General features: G+C 41.8%; 1 protein-coding gene across 2 annotated transcripts in view; it reads left to right on the top strand.

Moving 5' to 3' along the window:
* Positions 1-13,990, top strand: part of GRIK1 (glutamate ionotropic receptor kainate type subunit 1) — a gene marked incomplete at both ends in the record, with an annotated part of 166,806 nt that overhangs the window by 137,706 nt on the left and 15,110 nt on the right. For both annotated transcript variants that reach the window (XM_084284305.1, XM_084284304.1), the window contains 3 exons: positions 4,058-4,176; positions 8,339-8,556; positions 13,309-13,534. In XM_084284305.1, the coding sequence (XP_084140431.1) occupies positions 4,058-4,176; positions 8,339-8,556; positions 13,309-13,534 (563 nt within the window). The remainder of the gene's footprint in view (positions 1-4,057; positions 4,177-8,338; positions 8,557-13,308; positions 13,535-13,990) is intronic.

The following is a 13,990-nucleotide window of genomic DNA, read 5'->3' as shown; positions in this document are numbered from 1 at the left end:
ACTTCCACATGTGTGTGAGCCAAGTCAAGTGGAGCTCTTGCTGCTTTTCCTAAAGTTCACTCTTTTTTTTTTTTTTTTTCTAATCAACAGACACACCCTATAAAATCTTTATTCACAGGAGCAGTTCAGCTGAGAGTGGTTGGCCTCGGGCATACATTTCTCTGTGGTCTACTGAACAAGCCTAGCTCCAGGAGGTCAACCTATGTGAAAGTTTCGCTTGTTTGCATGCTTCTGTTCCAGTGCCAAAGTACAGAAGTCTGTGGGATTTACTTTTTCCTTTAAGTTTCTGAGAACATGAAGAGAGAGGAGGGAATTTGAGGAGGAGAGGTCATAGGTTAATTTATTAGTGTTGGCCCCTGGTAAAAAAGAGAGTTCATCCCTCCCTAGCAGTGACGAGACTGTACACAATTAGTCATGGCTTCCCACAAGCTCTTGCAGTGGCTCACTGTACCATAAATAACTGCTCTTACTGTACGCAAATCATGATCTCACTCATGACTAATATTAAATTTGCTCAACCATGACAGATTGACTTTTCTGCAGTTGTGTGCCAAGACTGAAAACATCCCACAGTCCTCTCCACCTCAGAATAGGCAGAAGGGAAAACAAAACCCAAGTTATCCTCAGCTCTTTTTTTTTTTTCCTTTTATAAAAAAAAAAAAAAAAAAAAAAAAAAAAAAAAAAAAAAAAGGCTGCAAGAGTAAATAAGCATCAGGGTCCCTTGCCTGCTTGCAGATCTGCCTACACACAGATGCATGGCCAGGAATAAACCGAATGGAAATGCACAGTGCTCACAGATCATCATCAGCTGTGAAACCTGTTTGCTTTACTCTCCTGGCTGCTAAATATTGCTCCAAACCACAGTGCCGTGTTTGGGTAAATCTGTAGCATTTGCCTGTGTAACTGTGCTATGTTTTGCTTCCTAAACCTTTCCAAAAGGCAGTAGTTCCAGGAGTCGTGTAACTAATGAAGCATGATTTCCCTACAGATCTGTGTCTCCTGGTGGATCGTGATCACCAATTGAAGTTTGTTTGTTTGCTTGTTTACTTTCCCTGCAGCCGAAGGATTTGTAGGAGATCTTTCCTGTGTGCATTAATTGCCATGGAACATGCTGGGAGATCATCCTGCAGCTTCTCCCCTAGTGGGGCTACCGCTGCAACATTTCACAAAACTTACAGGAGCATAATAACCTTTAAGGCCTCTACCTATTTGTCAAATGTGGCTAAAAGGCTCAAATGTCATTAAAGGTATAGACCCACAAACATTTATAATACATAGCCAACTTGCAACAATACACAAAACCCAACTTGCAACAACTTAAACATATCAAGCTTGTGTATCACCCTCTTAACTTCCCTATTCTAGGGAAAGAGGAGAAGAACATGCTAGTTAAGCAAAATAGTTAAGATAATTTTCTGAATTTATGCACTTTTCTAATTATTTTTTTTTTTATTGGAACTTATGCTGAAAACCAGTGCCTAATTAGATAATGACTATATAGGCTGAAGAAGTACATGAAACTGTGCTCACATGTGGTCTTAATTTACTCCAGACTTTGGACATTTTAATTTACTTCAAGAAGCTAAGCCATCCTTAATGTCAACATCTAGGACTGTTCATGTCTTCATATATGCCATGATTTCTGTAAGATTTGCCAAATGTCTCAGTAAATATCTGGCAATCTTGTTTTCAGTAAAAAACAAAAATATATGTTTTTTAAAAATATATGTTTTTTAACAATGCCATAGCAAATTAAACAGTTATTGGTGTTTTGACATAATTTTGCAGAAGACAAAAACTTGGGAATAATTGTCATGGACTGGGGTAACTTTGCTGTTATTTTTCTTCAGATTTTTCAACAGCTGAACCATTTCTTGTTTCTCTTTGAGTATCATGCAGCCTTGTCATTGTTACATTAATTCTGAAACTCAAACACTGAAGTTTTTATCACTGCTAAAGGTTACAGACTGACAAAGCTCTTTTCCCAAGTATACTGGCAGTGAATGAAGAAGGCATTTACTGCCAAAATTTCTGTTTATTGCTAATGTCATACCCACTGTGCTGTTGATGTCAATGATGTTAGAGCTAGGCAGCTGCGATAACCATCAGTCATACAAGGTGAATAACTATGCACATTGACTATAGAAAAAGGTGCTTAGGTAACCTTAAACATCTCATCTATAGCAGAAAACTCAGCATGGGTTTCTCACTGAAAACTGTGGAAAACTGGGTAATTGACCAGGTAAACAGAAGACCTGAATGAGCACTGACACAGAGCAGAACTATAACTTATTCTCTTCTTGGAGCTCAGCACAGCAATAAAAACACAAGAAGAAAACCAGCTTTTATGCTAAGGTGGAAAAGTAATATAAACCCCAGTACCACATTAAAATATATATCCATTGTGATAAAAAATCTTTCCAGTCTGGCAGAAAGAGTTTTTCTGCCAGAATTTCATTGCCACTTTCCAACAACTGCAGTTTGGCTGTTTCAGTGGCTGTAGTATCATAGAATCGTAGACATATTGAGTTGGAAGGGGCCCACAGGGATCACAGAATCACAGAATCACAGAATCGTCTAGGTTGGAAGAGACCTTCAAGATCACTGAGTCCAACCTCTGACCTAACATTAAGCAGTCCCCCAAGATCATCAAGTCCAGCTTCTGGGTTCACACAGGACCACCCCAAAATCAAACCATGTGTGATGGAGATGTTTGTCCCATCCCAGCTTTGGGCTTCCCAATTAGGTCCCACAGAGCTGTTTGTACATCTTCTTACTGTCCCATAGTAGCACTCCCATACCTGTGATTGAACTCACAGCGTGGGACTGCTTCACTTTCCTGTCCATTGGGTGTCCAGGCTGTGTACATTTCTTAATGCTGAGACTCTTGTTCAGGATGTGTTTACCCACATGTGCACAAACTGTGCTGGGAACCATTTCATTGCTACTCAAAGACTTTCTGAAACCTATAACTTGGTGATTGTTTTTCTTCTAACTGGTATATGCAGAACTGTTGTATCTTGAATCTGAAAACTGTGTCTTTTGTTATAATGTTTAACCACTGTGGTACTAGTAATGGTAATATTGTTCAGCTAATGGCATCCTAGCTACATACTGTTTCAATTAGCAGGTTCATTACTATCAGAGTTCATTACTTCAGCTGAGCAAGGCACTCTGCTTGCAACCGTGCGTAAATTCAGTGCTTAATTATATTGTTGAAACAGTAATTAAAATGTATTGGCATGACATTGTCAATTAAAACTATATTCATAAACTTCATGAGAAAGTATGTAGCAAGCCATGCAGCAGTGGGAAGCAACAGCAGGCAAGGTACCTTGGGGAGGAACGGTCTTTAAAGTAACTCTGCCAAGTGTTTTGCAGACCAGAAGGGGTACGGTTTCCATTTGCAGCATGGTGCATGGGGAATAGAGCAGAATTCCTCTGTTCAAGGCAATCGTCTGCGTAATTCTTCCTACACACTGCCGACAGCATGGCCTATGGCTTTCAGCCGCTGCAGCCGCTCCCCTGTGCCTTCCAGCCACCGCCAGTTTTTTTCCCTGCTGCCAGGGCAGCTTTGTGAAGGGTGAAGGCATTCAGCGTCGAGTGTCTTGACCACAGGCAGCTAAAAGGGGTTGTCTTGAGAGGGCTGCTCCTCCTTCATTGTTCTCCAAATGCCTTGCCACGAAGCAGCAAGAGGGCTTCCAGCTGTCCCCACCCCAACGTCTGCGTGGGAGTGGCATGGGCAGCAAAGTCCTGGGGGATTTGGGCCGTTCCAGCAGCCCCAACTATGAGGGCAGTAACCAAAGAGGAGCAGGAGTAAGGATGCAGTCCCTGTGCTAGCAGTAAGGCTGTGGAAACTGCTCCTGGCGTGGCAGTGCTGCTCCACAGCTTGCGTGAGGCAGCTGCTAGACATCCCGCGGACAGCCTTTCCACTAAGGTTTCCTTTTTCTTGTGTTTTCTTCATTAATCTCCTCATTTTGTGTGTTGTTCAGCAGGTCTGCTGCCACTGTGTGTACTCTACTTGATGTTTACAGATTGTTTCTGTTAACTGCCACAGGTTTACACCCTATGAATGGTATAACCCCCACCCGTGCAACCCAGACTCAGATGTGGTGGAAAACAATTTTACTTTACTAAATAGTTTCTGGTTTGGAGTTGGAGCTCTCATGCAGCAAGGTACACCGGTTACACTTCGTTATTGCACACGTCCCACAGTCTGCTCAAGGGCTTCTGTGCTGGTAAACTCCACCCTCTGTAATTACAACTTATACTGTAAAACCTGATCGCAGAACCCAGGTGAAGTAGGAAAGGAAGAAAGCAACAAGTCTCTGGAGCTGGAAGAAGGCAGAGGAGGGGAACCTGCAGAGTCCAGAAATAGGGCTGCAGCAGGAGCAAGGAGAGGAAACATCCGGGAGAGAGGCAAGCGGACAGGGTCTCATTGGAGCTGCTGGAGCTAAAATAGAAAATATTCACTAGAAGGATATGATGTTCTTTATGCTGAAGTTGAGTCTGTTGATTTCAGAGGTTTGGCAACAGGAAAATATCTTCTCAATTGGGCTCCATCCCAGTAGAAACAGTAACAGCCTAGGAAAATTATTTTTACTGCCAAACCAAAAAGATGATGCTCTTTCTTCAGAAGGATTGTTAAGTTTGTTGGCACTTGTCAAACGCTCTGTTTAAAACCAAAACCAAACCTTTTTTTTATGGCTTTTCTGCAGGTATGAGTCCCATCCTTCTGTAAACGCATCCAACCCTAGAAGCATTAACTTAACACAGTCACAAGTCCCTGTTGCTGATGATTTTGGAAACAGCTGACATTATACTCAATTGACAAGGAAGGGCAGTGAAGCTCACTCCATATGCGAAGTAAAACAGATATGTGTACTAATCACATTTGGTTATGGCATGTATATTCCAAGGTTTCCAATTAAATCACTGTTCACCAAAACTGGGGTCCACTGAAAGGGATGAAAATATTTTCTGACAAACATTTCCAGTTGAATCAATGCTGAACAAAAAAACCCACCCCACGACAACAACCAAAAAGGCAATCCAGAAGAAATCCCAGATTGCTTCGGTATTAAATTCCTAAACATTTAAGTAAGGAATGTAAAACCATCTCTACACTCATCCAGGTACAGTTTATTCTTCCCTCTTTAACAGACATGAGTAGCAGTAAAAGAACCATTAGGAGGATTTACTAGACATGGTAGAGAGTAAAGTTTGTCTTGTACCTAGGATACCCTTGCTTTTATTGGTGCACTAATGCATTGACAGGTTGTAGAGCTTCCTCATAGACACGGCTTTGAAGGCGGCTGCGTGAAGGAGGAGCCCTTCTGTTGTTTTTTTTTTGTTGTTGTTGTTTTATTGTCCTTCCAAGTGATCAGTGAAACACAGGCTGAGGTTTTACAGTATCAGGCAGGTGTGTGTACCTAACTGTGACTGCCGTGTGTGTGAAAGTGCCCCAGGATTTTGTGTTTTGATGTACTGCCTTTTTTTGGAGTTTACCATCATCCACAGCAAACTGTGGGATGCAGTGTCTGCTCGTTACCACTACCTTGGGTACATGACAGTCAGCCCCAACCAGACTCTGCTTGTCTTTCAAGAAGCCTAAAAACAAAATAAATGACAGAAAGAAAGAAAAAACATTTGTAAGGCAACACAAATGTTTCCATGTACAAACTTGTGGTGCGTGTGACTGTAAGTGCATCATCGTTAATGTGAAGAGCTTGAACATGAAGTGAATGGTTGTGAGACTCTGCATCTACTGTTACACTCTTTCTTGTTGACAGCAGCTGCTTGCTATGCTTGATTGGAAGCCATTTGTTATTAAATTTTAAAATGTGATGATCAGACTTTCTCTTTTCTACAGAGCGTGAGCAAAGTCTGGATCAGGATTGGCTGTCATGTCTGCCATAAAAAGGCACTAGAGAGACTTCAGCAAGTATTGTCCCCAACCCTCAGTCTTGCTAGCAACATTTCTATTTAGATGTTTTTTCCACTGCTTTTCCCCCTGAAAGTCTCAGACATGTTATACATACTCTGAAAGCATCCAAACAGGGCACATTCCATCGAATTCATTCAGAGAAACCACTGCTTTCAGGAAGACAAATTTTCTGCCAGAGCCCCTCTCCAACCAGATGGTGGGCAGAGCAGCAGCACCCAGTTCAGGAGAGAGCTTGGGGTGAAGGAGGCATTAAGTATATACTAATGCTCTTTGCTGCAGTCAGGGCCCTCAGAAAGGTGAACACTGAAATAATGAGGGGACCGATCAAAAGAGATGCTGGGCCTGATTGGTTCAGCTGGGAGCAGAGTGCGCTCAGCACCTCCCAGAAACAAAATTGAAGAACACTGCATAATTAATAGGCCAGGGAATCTTGAGCTTAATTGAACTGAATGTATTTTGCTGCTTTTCCACAAATAATATTTTGGTAGGGGAAATCACAGGAGGTTTGGCATCTCACCCCACAGATTCAACATACAGGGCTTCTCCGCCTACACACTTGTGCTGCCATATGGCTGCACATGGTGGCAGATTTTGTGGCTGCTTGTTAGGATCTCTGCAAGGTAGCTGGCTATTATGCAGTATGTGTCTGTATACATTGGAGCTAGGTCCTAGCATCAGGGTTCAAGTGTAGAATTTGCATGTGTGTAGCTGCATAAGTTTTTAAAAAATTAAACCTTCAGGATAACCTGGATCAGCTCTCCTAGAAGCCAGCCTTTGCAGGTCAACCCCAGCTTAGAAGTAAACACACACTTTTCCTGAAAGCAGCAAAAATGAAAAGATTTCATGGTATAGAAAAAAAAAAAAAAAAAAAAAAAAAAAACACTTATCTGAAAAGCAAGGAAAGTACAGCAGACCACAAACATAAACCCAGATAGAGCTACAGCTTTAGAAATGGGTAGATTTGGCCTCAAATTTTAAGTGAGAGCTTTTGCTTTCAGACTGCTGGCCTAATTTGAAATCCGTGCAGCACCAGGGCTGCACAGGCAGAGCATCTGCTCTTGCAGTTTGGCAATTCTGTCAGCCTACTGAAACCCTAGGGCTATGCTCAGGCATTGACCTTTAAGAGACATGTCTACTTGTTTACAAAGCTGAGTTAAATCTGTTTGCTAGATGTTTGGAAAGTTGTTACACTTTCAGTCTTTGCCCCAGAAGTCACATTCAGAGTTTTAGCAAAGTCTGAAAATATTCTCTGTGACCTGCTTAAATCTCTTACAGAAATCATCTAATAGTTTTGGAGAAATAACATACTACCAGCGTGTTTTTCCAGTAATAGAAGTATTTGTTACATCAAACACTGGAGTAATTTCTTAAGTTCATTCTTCATCAACAAAATTATGCCAACGTTTAACTTTGATGTCAAAAGTATTCATATGGATTTCTAAGTAAACCACATCCTAAATTCCACCATAATAAGCTAAATTCAGTGGAGAGGCCTCTAGAAAAAAAAAAAAAAAAAAAAAAAAAAAAAAAAAAAAGCATAAAACTTGAGAATGTTTGGACATCTGAGTACCTATGTTCCTATGTTGCTTACATTCTGTATGAGCTGCTAAGAAACATTTAAGTTCACTTAACACCCAATCTGTGAACATGCTCTTCTGTGAGCTCTTCTGTGAGATTTTTATGACTATGGCAGATCATTTTGGTACTTGTTGGTGTGACATGCAGGCAGATCTGCTAAAACCTTTTCAGCCATAATTAATGTTAAGTACAGTGTCCAAAACTTTGCATTGTCCTGTACATCCACAGGGTAGTTCCATTCACCCTCTGAGTTGTAAAACATAAATCACATGTTTGTAGCAAGACATATTCTGCATTTTGAGCTCAGGTTCACACAGGTTTATGAATTCACTGGAACCATATTGATTGCCCTGTTTCTATTTAGGTATGTGGATAGGAGGAACACCAGACATCTTTCTCTTGTAAAGCATTTTTCCTAGACAGCTTAAAAGTGGGACAGCTTTCTGCTAAAGACATCACATTGAAAGTATCAATTGCAGTATACTGGCAAAGAGGAATTCAGAAAGCAGATAAAAAATACTAGTACAGCTTGTTAGGGATGTAAGAGGTTAATGGCCCATTGCACATTAGCTCAGAGAGGTAATGGGGTTTAGACCCAAGGATAATTCCATTTGTCGTGTATCATGGCATACATCCCCTTCACAGTGTGTTACCATTATAAATGTTAGATGTGCATCTGTGAGATTACTGTTTAAATCATTTTATTGTATTATGGCTCATAAAAGCATTCTGTGCCTAAAAATAGTCTTTCGTATCAGGAAAGGTATCTCTAAGCATCATTTTAACATGATTGTTTTGATAATATTGTAACAGGATCAGAGCTGATGCCCAAAGCTCTTTCCACCAGAATAGTTGGAGGAATATGGTGGTTTTTCACCTTAATCATAATCTCATCTTATACTGCCAACCTGGCTGCCTTCCTGACAGTAGAGAGGATGGAATCCCCCATCGATTCAGCTGACGATCTGGCAAAGCAAACCAAGATAGAGTACGGGGCTGTTAGAGATGGATCCACAATGACCTTCTTCAAGGTAAGATGACATCAGCCAGCTCTGAGTGGTCAGACCAACTTGTGAACAATTAGTGGCCTTTGGTGCGAGGGGCAAACCCATGCCTCTGATGGGAGAATATGAAGGGGACCAGGGCACAGTTATCCCCCCAGTTGTTTCTCAAGGCAGGACCTCAGCTTCTTACAAGCACTTGGCTAAGATCAATTCCGAAGGCCACATATGCACTAGAAAAATACTGCAGGTAGTCAAAATGCAAGCTGGTTTGTCCCTTTCTTAAAATGGTTCATGGTCAATACATATAATATTAATATACAGGCCACGTATACACATAAACACATCGTAAGTAAAAGGTCATTTTCTGTAGCTAATTGCTTTATAGATAAATGCTTTCTCTTTTTTTTTTTTTTTTTTTTCTCACTATTAGTATTAATTACATACAAAATGGGTTAATCTCATAAAATGTCAATGTAAAAACCAACAAGCTATAAATATAGGATACATGCATAAAAATCCTGTGACAATTAGAATTAATTAGCAGCTTCATCGGTAGTCTCAGCAGGGAAGTAAAGCACTGAATGAATTGGTATCATGCTTTTCACTGTAACATCTCATAGTGATGTTTATAGACAGTCAAATATGTGGTGCCTTTGAGGATCAGACACCCCGGTGAAGAAACATGGGACAAAATAACACTCGTGTCTGCATGAGAAGCCTCAGCCCTTGAGCTGAGAGCCCTCTCCCCTGGTGTTCCAGCCTGCATCTCCCTGCCCTGCTTTAACTGCACCCCCTCATGTTTCCACGTGAGGAAAAGTGAGTATTTCCACACGCATAAAAGGGATCTTGGCTACAGTATTTGGGTCATCTCTCAAAACTAGCAGTGTTCACCAAGGTCATTTCAATTATGTAGTAGAGCTGATGGTAGGCTATCCCTGATGGAGCTGTCAGGGGTGAACTCCTCCTCTAATGGCTCTCTGTGCTGAGCAGAAATGTTCTGTTCTGAAAGAAATGCACAAAATACAGTACTTTTCAGAGCCTCATTACAGTCGGTTCTTGAAAGGATGAGCTGACATTTCTGTTAAGATATGCTGGGAAACCCATCTTGAGATATTCCTGGAAAATACATAAGGCAAGGACAGGACCCCAGTAAAGAATGCAAGGCAGCAGGAAGCAGCCTGTGGAGTGCTCTAGGACATTCCCTTGGTCTAAGAGCTCCTCGCTGCCCAAAGACACCCAACATCATTGCTATTCTGAAGTCAGATTCAGCACCAGAGAGAGAAATCTTCAAGACCTGTTGCTTCCATGATCTTTCAGTGGAAGTAAATTGTAATTTCATTACATGAAGTTCAAAACAAATTTCTAGAGCTTTTTCCACCTCTACACTGTTGTGTTGTTGGTTGGTTGGTTTTGTTTTTGTTTCACAGTTAATCCTTATGAGTAAAATTTGTAGGCTTAAAAGAATGCAAACCTCTTAAATTTAATAACATTTCAGACAAGGTGATTAAATATTTATAGGCAATGCATGCTAACTTATTTGTGCCTGAAATATGTGTGTACGCAAACACAAGTGAAAGGACACTAGTTTTTTTTTACAGAATGGAGATGGATAAGCTAGCAAAATGAAGGTGACATAGTGAAAGATGCATGGAAAATACAGTTTAACACACTTGTAAACCAGTGACACACTTGTAAACACACAGTGCTATATAAAAACATTGTTATTTTTATTACAGAAGCCTTTCAAGACCCTCAAAATATTATGATTTCCTTACACTGGCCAAAACTTCAAAAATATCACAGTGTGGATATTTGTACAATAAATACAAGAAATAGGTATGCAACAGGAAGACTATGTGCCCTGCGAGGGCATGACTTTGCCTCACTTGTCCTGTAAAATAATGCACATACTTCTGGAGATGAGCAAGCACACACACACACTGCAGTGAGTGACCTGGGAAGATATAAATCCTAATATTCAGAATGAGGAAATGGCAGAAGTAAGGGTTTCTATGGGAAAGGGAAAGGGAAAGGGAAAGGGAAAGGGAAAGGGAAAGGGAAAGGGAAAGGGAAAGAAGAAGCAGTGACACCAGGTTAATGGCAGCAAAGATGTCCCATAGAAGTGGAGTGCTTCCTATATTCCAAGTCTTGACTCATCCCTGAGCTTAACCTAGTACTTAAGGCATGCCAAGGGAAACAACAGACCCCTTCAGAACAACACTTTTTTTAAAGGAAAAACGATACATGCTGTCAGTGCCCCACCACAGAAGAGAGAAAGGACACGGTGCCTGACATGTGGTACATGATCAGGTGGGGCTGATTTTCAAGTCTGCACGTGGCACACAGAGAAAAGGGTTTTCTGAAAGCATCAAGTGATCCAGGCACAAAGTAAACTCTGAAGAACTTTGGTCTAAGACTTTCTGCTTCAAGTAGCAGAGGCAAGCCCCTGCAGTGTGGCTTTACACAAGGTGTTTATTGGATGGGATGCAGGTTAGCAACCATGTGAGAAAAGAAAAATATTTCCATGGCTTTTCTGAAAACTCAGCTTGTGTTTATGCCAACTCACATGGCTCTTTTTATTTAGTCTTGTTTATAATGCAGATACAAACAGTTGTGGTTTTCCACTAATTCTAGATGCCTTACACTGTTGTGAATAGTCTCTCCAGACAACCTCTTTATAGAGTGGCAAAAGTTTCAAGAAAGTTTCTGCAGTGGCTATGCCTTCTAACCAGGTAGTCACAGGAATGAAATCAAAACCAACTGAAGTTACTTCTGGGAGACAAAAGTCCTAGCTTTGAAGGAGCCCTGGAGTCAGCTTCCTCCCTGTATGCAAATCTTGGAGCCACTGGTCTGACAAACCTGACTGTAGCAGAGGAAAATACCCTGAAAACAGGGCATGGAGAACTAAGGAACACCCTGGTGAGGTGATGGGGCTCCAGGCAGACAAAGCAGTGAGAGCTCAGGCAGCATTCTCCATGTGTGTGAATGTCCAAATTTAGCCAAAATCTAAATGGAGGCAAGATGTTTCACACCTGCAAATCATGACAAGAACATATTCCTTCAGAGTGTTGTCCTGCTCTGTTTCCAACACATCTATATATCTTCCATTGCTTTCTTGCCCCTCTGTGATAATAGATCTTAATCTGACATTGCAAGTCTTGCCAGCTCCTACCTGCTGATGTGCAGGCATGTTTCCATTGAAATCAATGAGAATCCAAAGGCCAGAGTACAGCATATGATATATCCTGAAAAAAAAATAAAAATGCAAGTTGGTAAGTTGAGAAGCTGAGATCTTTCTTTCAAACTCATCTGAATAAGGAATTCATCTTTCCAGTAAATTCAACATTGGATTCAATCTACTGCATAAATGTATCATCAATTTCAAAAAGTGTTCCCAGCTGAGCAGTACAAATAGCTTCTTCTTGTAAAGAGCCACTTAACTATATTCAAAGTTTAGTGGTATCCAGTGGCTTAACAAACTTGGGTGAAATTTAGGTGAAATTCACAGGTATTGAATTCACAGGAAAAGCAAGTTAACATTTAAAGCTCAGAGAACCAGAAAATCAGCTTCTCACAGGAATCCCCCAGACACCTGTGTGTAATGAGCACTTAGGGTCTCCACACAGTGAGCCTAAAATCAGCTCTGATGGCTACAAACCAGAGATAGGGCCCGTGAAGGAGGGGGAGGATATGCTGCCCTAGAAGTGGGAGAGTATAAGTGTGTAGGGACTTGTATGTACATCTCAAAGCTGTTTTGTGGTTGGCTGGCTTGTGCTAGGTTGTGCTATAGTTCAGCAACAGTTGGCTATGCCATCTTGAGACAAACTGTGTCTGACGGTCCAACTGCCCGTAGGCCTAACGTGCTATTTCATCCAAAAGTGGCATTGTGTGCTCAGCGGTTTTGGACAGCACACAGGGGAAGAGGGAGGCTTAATCGTGTTAGCACTAGCTTGAAGGTTTTTGGGTTGTAAGTAGCACATCTTGAGGGCAGCAGGCACAGTGCCCCTGAGAAGTCCCTAAGCAGGTTCAGTTTGTCTTTCCACCCTCTCCAACAGCCCTTCCCTGCAGGGTGCTCCCACAGCACAGGGAGAGGAGTGGGGAAAGGGATGCCTAGCACTGCATGGAGGTGGCTGGGGCTGCTGGCCTCCCTCTTCCCTCTGCAGCTGGGTATTGACACAGGCCACGTGCATGCTCCTACTGAGGCCAGTGGCAAAAAATCCCCCTAAACTTCAGTGGGAGAAGGATTAGGACCTTAAGTCTGATTGCAATGAGAAGCTGAAAGCAGAAGTTTACTTAGAAGTCACTTTGGGTTTGTTTCTCAAGCTTTATCCTTGAAGTACATGATTTCTAGGCAAATGATATCAATACAAAAGAGCCAGTACTTTATTCATCATCAGGCTTTTGGGACAGTGCAGTTGCCCTGACAGGCAGAAACGCTGCTTCTGAGTGCAACAGTATCCAGCTGCACTAATTTAGCTGGGCTATGTGTAGTCATTTGCTGTAATCCATGTAACAGCATTAGCCCAAAAAACTTCAAAGCACTTCACAGTTGTGCCAGTAATGAAGTTCCTGGCACTGCAAAGGAAGTAAAAAAAAAAAAAAGATTTCTCAGCATAAAACACAGCAAGAGAAAAAGGCTGTGGGAAGGAAAACCATTCTACAAATTCCCTTTCATTCAAGATATGCTATTGGCATCATTCACAACAAAAGGCAGAGGAAAATTTTACAAGTGTAATTTGGGTGCTGGTATGATTCTACGTCCTCGTTTTCCCTCCTTAGAAATCCAAGATATCCACATATGAGAAGATGTGGGCGTTCATGAGCAGCAGGCAGCAGACAGCGCTGGTGAAGAACAATGATGAGGGAATCCAGCGTGTGCTCACAACGGACTACGCGCTGCTGATGGAGTCAACCAGCATCGAGTATGTGACCCAGAGAAACTGCAACCTCACCCAGATTGGGGGGCTTATCGACTCGAAAGGCTACGGTGTGGGAACCCCTATCGGTAAGACACTTTCCAGCACAGGTGCTGTAGAGCACACCCAGCAATGTTCTATTCAGATGCATTCATAGCCATCTGAATGATGCCCTAGTGCCTTAGATAATTTTCTCAGCAAAAGAGACCCCGGGAGCTTCCTTTAAAGCAAAAGACCACCTCTTGGCTCCACTCACCTGCAAGTAGACTCTACAGGCAGGAGAGAACATAGATGTAGTAGTGCAGGCTACATCTGCAGAACAAAGTTAAGTAGCCTGCTTGCCTTCTGGAGCATCCCACGTGGAACAAACAGGGTGTTCCTGTGCTGCTCGAGGTCCAAGTTGTTCTACTGAATTTCAGCTTACTTGGAGGAGTCAGGTAGTGTCTCTGTGAAAGTAGTAGTGGGCAGAATAAATGTTACATCCAATATACACATCTGCAAGAAAACTACATGACAGGAGACTGATTTTTGTTCCATTTTGTGAC

Source organism: Netta rufina, assembly GCF_964035555.1.
Source record: "Netta rufina genome assembly, chromosome: 1".
NCBI lineage: Eukaryota > Metazoa > Chordata > Aves > Anseriformes > Anatidae > Netta > Netta rufina.
This window is presented reverse-complemented; position numbering and strand designations above follow the sequence as displayed.